Source organism: Miniopterus schreibersii, assembly GCF_964146895.1.
Source record: "Miniopterus schreibersii genome assembly, chromosome: 2".
Lineage (NCBI taxonomy): Eukaryota > Metazoa > Chordata > Mammalia > Chiroptera > Miniopteridae > Miniopterus > Miniopterus schreibersii.
The window spans coordinates 172,063,524-172,077,150 of record NC_138102.1 but is presented as its reverse complement, the minus strand read 5'-3'; the positions used below and the strand labels follow the sequence as shown (position 1 = coordinate 172,077,150).

At 41.7% G+C, this 13,627-nt stretch overlaps 1 protein-coding gene across 7 annotated transcripts in view; it reads left to right on the top strand.

Annotated features, from left to right (window-relative positions):
* Positions 1-13,627, top strand: part of ANKS1B (ankyrin repeat and sterile alpha motif domain containing 1B) — a 694,015-nt gene that overhangs the window by 434,846 nt on the left and 245,542 nt on the right. For all 7 annotated transcript variants that reach the window (XR_013998185.1, XM_081128690.1, XM_081128688.1 and 4 more), the window contains one exon: positions 434-532. Coding sequence is in view for 6 of the 7 variants with exons in the window: in XM_081128690.1 (XP_080984816.1) it covers positions 434-532 (99 nt within the window). In the remaining variant the exon portion in view is untranslated. The remainder of the gene's footprint in view (positions 1-433; positions 533-13,627) is intronic.

Genomic DNA, 13,627 nt, shown 5'->3' with positions numbered 1-13,627 from the left:
ACTTCTAACCTGCCTCAGATATGCAATTTCTCCATCAGCCCTCCTCCCAAACTCTGTTTTCCTGGGGGGAAAATCAAAACTGATTCATTCACATCAAGGTATAGGTCATGGATTGTCTAAATGGCAACGCTTCCTAGAAGCATTTACATTTTCAGAGGGACAAAGTTTTAAGTCATAGGAATGAATCCCCAGTGCAGAGAATCCAACCAGAAATAGTAAACCATGAGAGTATTGGGGAGGGGGAGGACATTTTCCCAGAACTTTCAACATAGGTGACCCCCTCTGACCCCACCCTCACAGAACAATGACTCCATGTTTTTGCCTGTAAAACTCAGACCACATGTTGGTCATGTGTCTCTGCTTTAAATAAATCATTATTTATCCATAGTAAAAATGCCTGATTTAACTTACAACATCTCTGGTTTTGTTTTAGGGAAGCAATGTTATGGAAGATCAGGATTTATTGGAAATTGGGATCCTTAATTCTGGACACAGGCAAAGAATCCTACAGGCAATCCAGCTCCTTCCAAAGGTAAGCAGCGCTTTATTACCCTCGCCCTACGTGGGTGAGGATTCGGGAATGTTTCTGGATTAGAAGCCATTCGCTCAGTTGCAATATCTCTTACAACAACTCCAGAGGCTCAGCTTCCAGGGACAAGGGACCTGCATAATTACAAGGGTCATCACTTGGGGAGTCCAAAGTATGCATCCCCATCAGGTATTTATAGTTCATGTATGAATCTTCCCAGTTCAGATGCATTTTGTAAGCTGTATGTTACCTAGCAACAGAGTTGACCTTCTGGTTCATGGGAGCCTAAAGCAAGAGGTAGGATCTGAGCACTGCTCTTCAAGATAGGCAGGATTTTAATTGGTAATGAAAGGGAAAGGCATTTCAGGGGCCAGCAGGAACCATATAAATACAGGTATGGTCAAGACAACGAATTGCCCCAAGCATTAGGGAAACAGTGATACAGTGTGATTTAAAATCCGATGGGATTTGCACCACAGTGTGAATGTACTTAATGCCACTAAACTGTACACTTAAAAATGGTTAGGGTGGTAAATTTTAGGTTTGTTATTTTTTTTCAGCACAACTTGACAAATAATTTTTTTTAAAAGACCCAAAAAAATCCAATGTGATTAAAACAATTGGAGAGTGGAGTCGGAGATAAAGCAGAAAAAGCAGGCTGGGTCAGTTGGTGTCAGGCTAAGGAATTTGAAATGTATTCTGTAAGCACCGGGGAACAGACATGACTAGAATGCTCTAGGTCAGTTAACTCTGGAGGAGTGTGCGATCGGAATGAGAAGGAGGGAAAGTTGAAGTTGGGTCATCCAGCTGGGAAAAAATTCTGGGTGGGGGGGATTTGAGGCAGGGTAGCAGAATGGGAAAGATAAATATTAACCACTGTTTCTAAGGAAGGGATCTGATGAGGTTTGCCAAGTGACAGTAAACTGGGTTGCTACAGATAGAAACTTAACACAATTTTGCAAATTCAAGGAGAGTCAAGCACACAAAGGAGTTTAATCACACAGTTTTCTTAGAGTCTCATCTGTCACCTCTAGGTTAGACGACTTGTGCCATTTCTCCTTGGTCCTCTCTAGCCTGGGCAGGACACAGATGCCAAATCTCTGTCCTAGGTACCTTTCTTACCACTCTACAACTGAATTTCCGGACAGTGTCCAAAACAACCCTTCCAAAATGTATGTCAGATCATGCCACATCCCACACCCAATGGCCAGCCCTGGCTGGTGTGGCTCAGTTGGTTGAGCGTCGCCCCACACACCAAGAGGTCGCCGGTTGGATTCCCTTCCAGGGCACATGCCCAGGGTGCAGGCTCGAGCCCCAGTGGGGAGCATGCAGGAGGCAGCCGATCAATGTTTCTCTCTCTCCATCTCCTTTCTCTCTCTCTAAAGTCAATAAAAACATACATTAAAAAAAATAAAAAATCTCCAGTGGCCTACAGAAGAGTCAATAGAATCTGGCCCCTTCCCTTATCTGTGACCTCATCCCTCACTGTCCCCTTTTCCTGCTCTCTAGTCATATGATTTTTTTTTTTTTCCAAAACTTGCCAAGCTCATTTTTGCCTCAAGGTCTTTCCATATTGGGCTCTGCCTGGAAAGCCTTTCCTTCAGATCTTCATTCACTTGCTTCCATATATTTTCGAATCTCTACTCAGCTGTCACCTCCCACAAAGGCCTTCATGATCTCAAAGTCACACTCCTCGCTCATTAGCACTGTCCTTCGTATTGCCCTACTTTTAGTTTTTTCTCCATAGCGCTGATGGCTACCCGAAGTTATAGTACTAGTTCCTTTTTTTCTTTCTTATTTCCCATGCCTCCCCTAGGATGCAAGGTTCGCAAGGTCGAGGACCATGACTGTCTTCTATGTTACCCATTCCCTAGAACAGTGCCTGGCACCTAGTAGGTGGCCGAAATATTTGTGGAATAAAGAAATACACTGCTCTCTCTTCCCTCTGAGATCTGATAGTTCTCTGCTTGTTCTGTCTGAAGGTACTAATAATATTATCATGAGCATCCCTAGGGCAGAAACAATGTCATATCTATTCTTGAATTTTCCCCTGTGCTTACACATTAAAAGAATGAAAGAATGAGTGATTGATTGAATGAATGAATATTTTCCTCACATGTTCAAGTACAATTTTTTAATATCAAAGAGCGCCTCAATTTTAAAGTATATCTGTAAGCTTATCCAGCCATTTGATAATGAGAACTTGAACTCAGAATTATTTGGAGAATAAATGGAGTGTTTACTTTTAAGACAGAATATCATTCCCATCAGAGAAAAACAATATAACAAAAACAATACAAAATTAAGCTTCTATCAAGAGGCTGATGCAAAGTGCTTACTATGCATCCAAATGAACAGAAAATATATAAAAACATCCAAACACGTGTTCAGGCAGCACAGACAGAATGTTATAGTGCTACAGATTGATGCTTTGCTTCCTTAGGTAATGAGCCCAATCTTCAGATGGTTAATAGTGTAATTTTACTGCCAGCACATTTATTTGCATTCAGTCTAACTTTGCAGGGCCAGAGAATGGACAGAACGTCTCTTCGTTTTGTTTATGTAGTTTGGGCCTTCAGAATATTTGTGTTCTTTATCTGTCAGGAAAAATATTCTGTAATTGCTACCTGAGACCCTTCATTCACATACTGTGTTTCAGAGCTGGGGAGATTGTTCCCAGAGAAGAGGGGGTTTCCTAAGTGCAATCTCGATCTGTAAGCACACTTCAAAGCATGTTTTCCATGCTTTATGTGTATCTGTTGCTTCAAGTTTCAAAGACAAAAGTGTATTCCCTTGGAAAGAATGGTTTTTCTGTAATATGCCCTTTTCCTATTGCAACATTCACCACTGCAAAGGTCTGCATGTTCTCAGGTGCCCTGGATGCATCAACACGTAGAACACGTTCAGTAGATTCTAAGCATAGACATCTTTAGAAGAGTAATCACATTAATGCCCCCCCATTCTTTCCCTCTGCCTTTAGCAAAGCTCAACCTTTAGTAGCAACTCTTCATTTCAATGTCCACCCAGCACCCACTTCCTTCGCCAACCCCAACTCAGTCTTTAGGTCTACAAGTTTCCCTGGACTTCTGAAGATCGGATTTCACCCTTCTCATTTTTATTGTTGTTGTTAATCCTCACTTGATATTTTTTCCATTGATTTTTTTAGGGAGTGGAAGAGAGGGAGGGGCAGAGGGAGAGGGAGAGAGAGAGAAACATTGATGTGCGAGAGACACATCAACTGTTTGCCTCCTGCGTGCGCCTGACTGGGGCCGGGGATCGAACCTGCACCCAGGTACTTGCCCTGGACCAGAATCGAACCCTTCAGTGCTCCGGCCGACGCTCTATCACTGACTCACGCCGGCCAGGCACACCCTTCTCACTTTTAGAAAAGGAAACATACCAAAAGTTCAATGAGAAGATGACTTATTTTTTTACTCTCTTAGAAACTGTAAGCATACTGTGCTTTTTCTGTCCCTTTCACACAGGGAAATTATCTGATTATTTATTTGCAACGGGTAATTTACCTTTTACCAGATAAAAATTCTCTGTGGCCAAGTCTTTGGATGATCTTCTAAAATCCTTTTAAAAGGACATAATCTCTTTTGTCCCCTGACAATGTAACAACTGGAGGTCAGGAATTCAAAAGATATTCATTTTAAAGGTTTGCAGACTTCATGGCAAGGCCCACATTGATCTTCTCTCTTGAGACCTCTCATCCTGAATTGAAAATGTCTTTCAGCATATTAGCAAGTTTGACCTCATCACATGCTCACTTCAATTTTCAATATTTCCTTTTCTGATATTCTCCTATTCCATAATATCTTTTGGAATTATTTAGTAGTTGTCTAAATACTTGTTCGCAAGTAATTGTCTTCCTGCTATCCCCCTTTCCCTTGCTCCCACTCATCTGTCCATCTACTTGGATGTAACTAGTTCCTTTGCTGCCACACCACACAAGCAAGGCTAAGGTCACCCATGACCAGCAGAGCAGAGATTCATAAGCCCCTTTTCACCTTCACCTGACTTTAGCTTTGGTAAATTCTGTTACTCTTGTCACCTGTCAACATTGTCTTCTTCTGGTTTCCACGGTATCTGAATATCTTCCTGCCTCTCTCCTTGCCTGTTCCTTCTGCCCAGTGAAATGTTGCAGTTCCTCACACCTCAAATTCAAAAATATTTGAGGGCTACTGAATGGTGTCATCATGGGATTCTTGATCATAGCACAGTTCCTGGCATCTTTTGTTTTGTTCATTGCTACTCTACTTTTACTTTACTGCATAATGAACATGTGCATTTTAGCTGCCTTTATTTTTAAGTTCAGTTCAATTTAACCAATTTATGTTGGGCTACATAGTTTTAATTATTTTTTCACCGACTCGCACTGACCACCTCTGATTGGATTAAATTACCCCCATTCCCATCCTCAGTTTGAGATATTGGTTTAAAAAGAAAGAGTTATCTGTTATTCCAATAGAAAAACAAGCTTCTATGTTTGTTATCTATAGCTATATAACAAATTACTCCCAAATCTCAGTGGTATATAACAAGGACATTTGTTATCTCAGAGTATCTGTGGGTCAGGAGGCTGGGTGCAGCTTAGCTGGGCTCTCCGGCTCTGGGTCTCTAGCAGAGCTACGGTCATCTCAAGACTCAAGTGGAAAGGAACCACTTTCTAGGTCACACGTGTGGCTGTAGGCAGGATTCCATTCATTGAGGGTCTTTGGGCCGATGCCTCAGTACCTCACAAGCCACTGGCTGAAGGCCTCCCTCAGTTCACTGTCACGTGGGCCCCTCTTAAAGTATCTACAACAAGCATCTGGCTTCAGCAGCACGAGCACATGGGAGGACAAGAAAGTGCCCACAAGGTGGAAGTCACGGTCTTTTTACAACATCCCATCCTTTCTTTTACTCTCTTCTTTCTAGTTTTATTGAGAAATAATTGACACACATCATTGTGTAAGCATAAGGTGTACAGGAAGATTGTTTGATTTACGTATGTTGTGAAATAATTACCATAATAGGTTCAGCTAACAGCCATCTTCTCATATAGATACAATTTAAACAAAGACAGAAAAAGGGAAAACAGTTTTCTTCCTGCAATGAAAACATCCCATCTTTGGCTGTATTCTACTTATTAGAATAGGTCACCAGACCCAGTCCCCCCACAATAGGAGTTGTTTTCACAGGAATGGGAATCCCAGGAGGTGGGATCATTGGGACAGTCTCGGAGGTTTACCACTATACAGTCTACTTTCCATGTCAACATTTGTGGTTAAAATATAATAACTTATTAACAACAGCAACAACAAAAGTGTCTTTTATATCTGTGGGCCATCTTCATGGGACTGTGATATTCATATTTAGATAATTTAGAAGCCACATTTGATATCACTCAAAAAAGAGGCACATGCCTCTGGTCTGTAGAGTGATATCTATCATAGCACACTATGATACAGTGCTACAGAAATTAGACATATTAGATATTTGTCAGTTGCACATAAGTCTTCATGATCGAACACCACTGGACTAAGTAAGTCACACAAATAAGTAATCCCATAGAACACTACAAATTTTAAAAACATTTTTATTCTTGGTTGATGCCTCATTACTGAAAATAGCGCATTTCCGTCTACATTAGGGAAGTTAATTGTTCAGTCTGTTGGCCAAGACTTTAAGGATGTTAGCAAAGAAAACACATTTTTAAAAAGCTAACAAAGTGAGAAAGAAAAAGGGGCTATTTAACTTTAGATCTGATCAGAGCAAATAGGTAAAGACAACAGTTGACTCAAAAAAAAGTTTGTGAGCAAGGACATAGAAACTCATTGGCAGGGACGGAGAACTTTAACATTATTAAAGGCAAGACAGCATGGAGCGGTGGGAACTGGCAAACTGGAGAGCACAAGCCCTGCCCCTCAAAAATTACCGACTTTGTTCCCAAACACTTTATTAATAAAGCAAAGTATTGGGGACCACATGTGGTCATAACTGTCACTTGGCTACCCCTGTGTCACAGGGAAAGAGAATAGCTCCAGAAATGAAAGTCTTAATACAATGGGATGACAAATTATTTCAGAGTTCAAAAGGAGTATGCTGAACGTGACGTTATCTCATATGGCTCCCTGTTCAGGACTCTGTTCTTAAAGACTCTGGCTCTTCCAAGGCCCTTAAAATTCAGATGGCATTTAATTCTAGTCTTGACGGTTGGTGAAGATGTGTGCAAGCTTTAGGGGAAAGGGGTACAACCAATGTAATTTCTTTAAGAATCTAGAAAGGAAGGTTCAGTCTTATCTCCCTGTCACTTAGAAAAATGATAGAAACTTATTCCTATTTCTTCTGCTATATTTCAAAAGGGCAGTGACAGAATGTGGGCTAGAGGCACAGATGCTCTCGGGGTACTTTCTGACAGGGTAACTTTTCATACTCCCATGCCATCACTCACCCTCCATCTACCCTCATTGATTTTACTTCTGTTTCTTTCTTTTCATCACCTGGTGTCTTAAACTTCGTGCCACCCAGTGTAGACCTACTACTCTGTGGACCTCTAGTTAAAGATATACTCACAAACAGAATCTCACAAATATATACACACCATTAGCATGGGGGATCGAATGTAAAGTTAATACACACTGGGACCCACAGTCTAACTGAGGGCATAGGATGTTCTGCTTTACGTAGGTCTGGTCCTTGGCGAGACAAGCTGCAGTGGTCCTAGAGTCCTTTCAAGCTCCATTCTTTTCTGTAAATGTCTCATGGTTCTGAGATAAGCAGATATGCTCACTTAGATCAGTGTAAAACATCACTTATTTTTCAGGAGAAATGTTGGTGCCACTGGGGAATAGGGAAGGATGAAAGAGTGATAGGCCTTAAGGTGAAAAACTTGGGGAATTTGGAGTATATAAATTTTGAAGTGACAACAAGTCATTTGGATCTTTCTTATTATTCCTCCTTAGCCTGGCACACTCTATAGTCAGGTAATGAGCTCTAGCTGTTATAACAAACAGCTACAAAATTTCAGGGCCTTAACAGTATTAAATTATTTTCTCACTCATGCTAATTCCAGTGGAGGTCAGGCAGCTCTCCTCCAGTCAGTGACTCAGGGATCCAGCCTTCTTCGTTCATGTGCCTCTCCCATCTCGGAGTTCTCTGAGGGCTGCCATCAGAGCAGGATAGAGCGGAGCTTAGAACACAGGATGTTGTGTTGCCGGGCCTAGAAGTGCATCACTTAATTTAGACCACATTTGTTTCACCAGGACTCAGTTAAATTATCCTCACTAAACTGCAAGGTAAGCCAAGATATATCATCTCCCTTCCCAGGAAGAGGCACCAGAATTCCTGAGAATTTAGCCATTCTGTGCCAGAAACACCATCTCCTTTCTGCACCAAGACCGCTGCCTTTCTTCAGAAGGGTTACTCCTATTCATTCCTTAAGATGTACTCCTTGGAAAAACCTTTTATGACATTCTCGGTCTGGGCTACATTGTTAATTTAACTCTTCTCTGCTCCCATTACACCCTGTAAAATTGTCAATTAACTAGATCGTCTCTCTCACTCAAGATTAAGATCTTTGTCACCTTCATCTTTATTTCCTAAGCATGAAGCACTCAGCACCTGGACATAGTTGTAATGAGTAAAACTGATATTTTAGCCCTCTGGTCTACATAACAAATGTACCGGACATACATAGTAATGCTCAGTTGATGTTCATTAAACTGGACCAGGCCAAACAAGAATGCGGGTGAGAGGTCAGTCCTGCATGGGTCAGGTTAGGGCTCTCAACAGGCATTTCCCAGCTGAGCACCTTTATATTTAAATGTTTTAGAAAGGAGGGAATCAGGTCCTTCAGGAATGTAACACCCACAATCCTAGTGGCCTACATTTTCCTCCCTCATTAGAGTGACCTCCTGCCCCATGCCTCATGCTTTCTGTCTACAAGTGGGGACCAATAACTAGTCTGTTGTTTAGGAATATATTGGGCCCCCTTTGAAGTGACAAAATCCAGTGCATACAAGATAGCTCTTGCTGTTTGGGATGGGTAGATATCCAAAGAACTGCAAGGGGTAAGAGGGATGCAGTCCCCTTGTATTGACCCATGCTCTGTTACTAGGTTGTATGCAGTTTCAGAAAGCAAGGTGGCCGCTGCATTCTTCCTAAATGAAGGAGGGAGGATTTTTACTGCTTTATTTTAAATAAATTTATCTTGTATTAGTTTATTATATAAACCAGAGGGCTAAAATATCAGTTTGACTCATTAGCTCCCCTGAATATTTACAGGGAAGTAGGGGAGGGATCCTGTCAGTAACTAGGTTCTCACCTATTGCCATCCCCAGCAGCTGTCATCCTTCAGCTTGGAGAAGCTCATTCCCGGTTAGGAAAGAACAGTGACTCCCTTGGAGTGACACTGCAATCAGTAGGGAGAGTAAAGAAGTCCAGATATCTGAGCACTTTCTCTTCTTTATAGCATTCAAGAAAATCACAATTTAGAGCTGGAAAGGACCTTAAAATACCTGCTCAGCCTCTCACCTGAGGAAACCAAGTCCCGGTCATATTGAATGACTTGCCCCCAGGCAGATTGTTCCTTAGTGACGAAGTTGGGACTGATTCCCAGGTGTCTGTGTTCGTGACTATTGGCTCCTGGGTGGAGACTGTGCTATATCAGTGACGCAAGGCTCTGAGGATGCTTGTGTATTTGTGAGAAAAATTGTAAAAGGACAGGAAAGGACCAAATGACTAAATGCAAGAAAAGGAATTGTTTATAAAAGTGGACTTCTTTTTAAGTGTCAGGCTTAAAAGGCAGTTTTTGCACCCTCTGTAGACCACTAAACTCCCCTGTCCAGGCTGGAAGGGAAGGGCTGTGGCAGGGATCCCAAAGCCCCAGAAAAACAGGAAGGAGACAAACATGAGAAAGAAAAAAGGTAGACCTAGACCATGTCAGTTGTCCAGTGGCCAATGGGGATCACACCACTTGTCTGTCCTTGAAGGTGGCCTGAGAGAAGCTTCACTAACAGTGGGCATTGCTGTTCCAAAGAAGGACAGGCATAATGGAATGAACTAAAACAACTTATTTATTTTCTTCTTTAATCTGGGTAGAGAAGAGGGAACGCTGGACAAGATGGAAGGGCATTCTATAGGAGAGAGTGAAGACCCCTCTTTGGAGCATTAAACTCCATGGAGATGACATTTTATGGGATTTAGCCAGGAAGCAGCATGGTGTAATGGTTGGGAACATGACCAGACTCCCTGAGCTTGATTTTACCTACCCCATAGGGTTGTTGTGAGAGTAAAATGAGTCAGTATTTGTAAAGGACTTATAGTGGAGCTTGGCACATTGTATGTGCTACAGTAGCTCGCATTAAATAAAAATGTAAAAGAAGATTGAAGGCGAACCAAGAAAAAAGTGAGGTTCCTTCAATCCATTAATTGTATCTGAAAATTACTGCTTCAGGCACAAACAATAAGCAAAATGCATCTCCTTTCATTCATTCACTCAGTAGATATTTTATGAAATGTCTACTGCCTGTCAGGTACTGCTCTAGAGGCTGAGGATTTGTTGTTGAAAAACAAGATCTACACAGTCACTGTCCTCAGGCAGCTGATTCCAGTGGGGGGCTCAGACGAAAAGAAGTAAAAATATGTAATGTCAGGTCCCAAGTGCTACAGAGAAATAGGAGGCAAGGGAGCAAAGTATTGAGGATGTGTGAACGCTGTTGTAGAAGAGAAACTGGGATTCACACCCAGGCAGGATTCACACTGGGGTCCTCAGCCACCTCACAGTATTGTCTACACACCACCCTTCAAAGCCCAAGGAGGAGAGTAAGGAGATGCTGAGAGGGTGAGCTGAGCAATCCACTTCAGGCACCTTTAAGGAGCTTGCGGTCTTGCGGAGGCTGACAAATGAACTCTCCCGAGCTATTCATCTAACAAATCGTAGGTTAGCCACCTACCACTTGTGTTACCACGGGCAAGTCACTGAAATTCTCTAATTCTGTCTCTTCACGCGTAACGTGGAGATAATAGTGGAACCTACCACAGTAGGCTATTGTAAGTTATAGATTTAAAAGTGCATATGAAGTGCCTGGCACTTAGAAGGACTAAATATTTGTTCAATAAATGCTCTCTGAACAAAGCTCAATGAGTTTTTAATGTTGCTCTTGCCTGGACCAAAACAATTAACGCAAAGGGATTCAGTGACGGATATAAAAGAGCCTGCGACTAAAAATGCCCGTGGCCGCATTGCCCGGTGAGCTGCCCACTCTCCACGCGTGGATTACTCACAGAGCACAGCATTCCTTTTCCAGATTTAAAAAAAAAAAAAAAAAAAGGGCAAAATTTTAAAATCTGTGCATTGGCCACTATATTATTTTTAATACACTTGGGATTATCGTTGAACTCATCAGGCCCTGGGAGAGAAGTTGTTTGGAATCGTAACTCGGGTCTTCTTACCTAAGCGAAGACATGAAGAAGCGTAATACCGAGAGGGCTTCCTGCCTGTATCTCTCGGAGGTCACCTAATCAGTTCCCGACACCAAGTGGAAAGGGGGAGAAGAGTGGAAATGAAGAGAGTGCTTGAAGGTCAAGGGCCCCGTAAACACAAGTGGGACAGAATGCAATGAAAGCGAACCGGGAAGCTGAGGGTCAGATCTTGACCAGGTGCAGTTGCATTAAATTCCTAAAGGCATTGCAATTTCATAGAAAAGCAGAAATGTGGTTTTACACAACAGCTCTGAAGCACCTCCAACAGTTTGAATGAGCTGTCATTCCCTCCCTTTGCAATACAAGTGAATTAAGTTCTAATTTACTAGTTGAATCCAGTTTGGCTGTGTTTCTTATTTTTGATCGAAAGCACTCAAGTGGGAACTCTCCGTTCAGTTTCTGTTTACAAATGCATTGAGCATCTACTTATGTCTCAGACACAGTGCAAGGAGAAAAAAGACGAAATTGCACAGCGCCTGCCTTCAAAGATTACAATCTCGCAAAGAAGGTTGGACCAATATTCTAGTGATTTTAATACAGAGCAAAGCATGAAGGAGCTAAAATAGAAGTAAGAAAAATTACAAGCTTTGTATGTTAAATGGAAAAGAGGGTCTCTTTTGTTCAGAGAAGGGTTTCCGGATGAAGAGGCAGGTAAACCAAAAGCCATCCCATGCACCTTGAAAATTTCTTCATTGTGGGGAGTTTTAAGGTAGCTCATGACACTCCAAGCAAAAAGTGACCCAGAACATTTGCTTAGCTTATTCAGGGAGATGGATATGCTACTTTTTTCTCCTTTGTAATACCCATCCCCTGGAATACAGCTAGTGCCATCAATCCAGCTACGGATTTCACCCGTCACTTTGCCCTTCAAGCTGTGATGAGTCAAATTCTTCAAGCCCAAGCAGATACCTGTAGTCAGCTTCAGTGGAGCAGGCTAAATAAGGGACAGAGTTAATATTAATTCTACCCCTAAGCCAAAACTTTTTCATTACATGGTATTTCTTTGTGGTTACTTTCTTTGTTGATGATCAGTGGAATTTTAGATTTCTATCTTTTCGCTTCAGGTTCTAACCTGATGTTGATCTTCTGTGGACCCACAGTGAACACTCTACCTATGAATCCACATTCCCCCAAGGCGTTCCTGAGCATGCTCAGAAAGATACCGCAGGGCAAACCCCTATGTTAAGAGTCAACACTTTTTTTTTTTCCAATTATCTTGACATACAATATTATATTAGTTTCAGGTGTAAACATAGTGATTAGACACTTATATAACTTACGAAGTGATCACTCCTATCAATCTAGTACTCCTCTGACACTGTATTGTAATGTAATACATAGTTATTATAATATTATAATAATCGACACTAAAACAGAAACTCAGTATACTCCAGGCACTGTTCTAAGTTTTATTAGGTTAACTCTAAATTAACTCACTTAAATCTTAACATTAATTCTCTATTCTACAGATGAAGAAACTAAGGCCAAGGAAAGTTTAGTAACTTGCCTAAGGTCACGTAGCTACTAAGAGGCAGAGACAAGATTCAGACCAGACAGCCTGATTCGAGTCTGAGCTCTGAACTGCTCCCCTCTATCCCCCGAGGATCACACCTCTGTTCTCCACGGATAACCTATCAGTGCCTTCACCTCTGGAAAACAACTGGCCATTTTCACTGTCTCCCACAGAGCTAGCATCTCCTGTTTTAGTAAACAGAAGTTCAGCTTTACTTTTTTTAGTTAACAGATAGCTACTGCTCTTATCAGAGAAAATTCATACTCAAGAAACTGCCAGATTCCTTCTTTCATATCTCCAAGAGAAAATATATTTTAGCTTTACTTGTTCTATGAATTCATGAAATGTAAGTGCTAACGAGATTCACTTTATGATTCAATTATGATTTTATTATAATTGATGAGTCATAGAATCCCAACAAGTTAAAGCTTTTTCTTCAATGCATCATTAGTTTTTTTGTTTTGTTTTGTTCTGTTTTGTTTTTGTTAATCCTCGCACAAGGATGCTTTTTTCAATGACTTTTTAGAGAGAGTGGAAGGGAGGGAGTGGGAAAAAGAACAAGAAAGAGACATCACTGTAAGAGAGACACATGGATTGGCTGCCCCCTGCATGAGCCCCAACCCCCTACCGGGACCGGGGATAGAGCCTGCAATCCAGGTACGTGCCCTTGACCAGCAATCAAACCTACGACCCTTCTGTGCAGAGGCCACGCTCTAACCATTGAGCCACACCGGCCAGGGCACATCCTTAGATTTAACCCTCAACGCCTTCTCTACTTAGTGGCCACTGCTTGGTGGGAAAGGGTTGTATTTATAATTTTCTAATACTAAGAAGTCTAGAGTTTTCCAAATGTGAAATTTTCTCCACAAATGTACAAGAGATTATTGCAGTAAGTGTAGAGAAGATTGATTTCCTTGCCTCTCACCTCTGGGACTCAATTACATCTTCATCTATAACATTTCTGGTGTTGACTTTTGACAGAACACTTCTCTAAGAGCTACTGATGTAAACATGCAATACAGCTGACCTTGCATCCCGAGACCTCAGCACCCCCGGTAGGACTGGAGCAGGTGACAGAGAGCCAGTGCAACTCAGACACATAATGTCTGCAAACA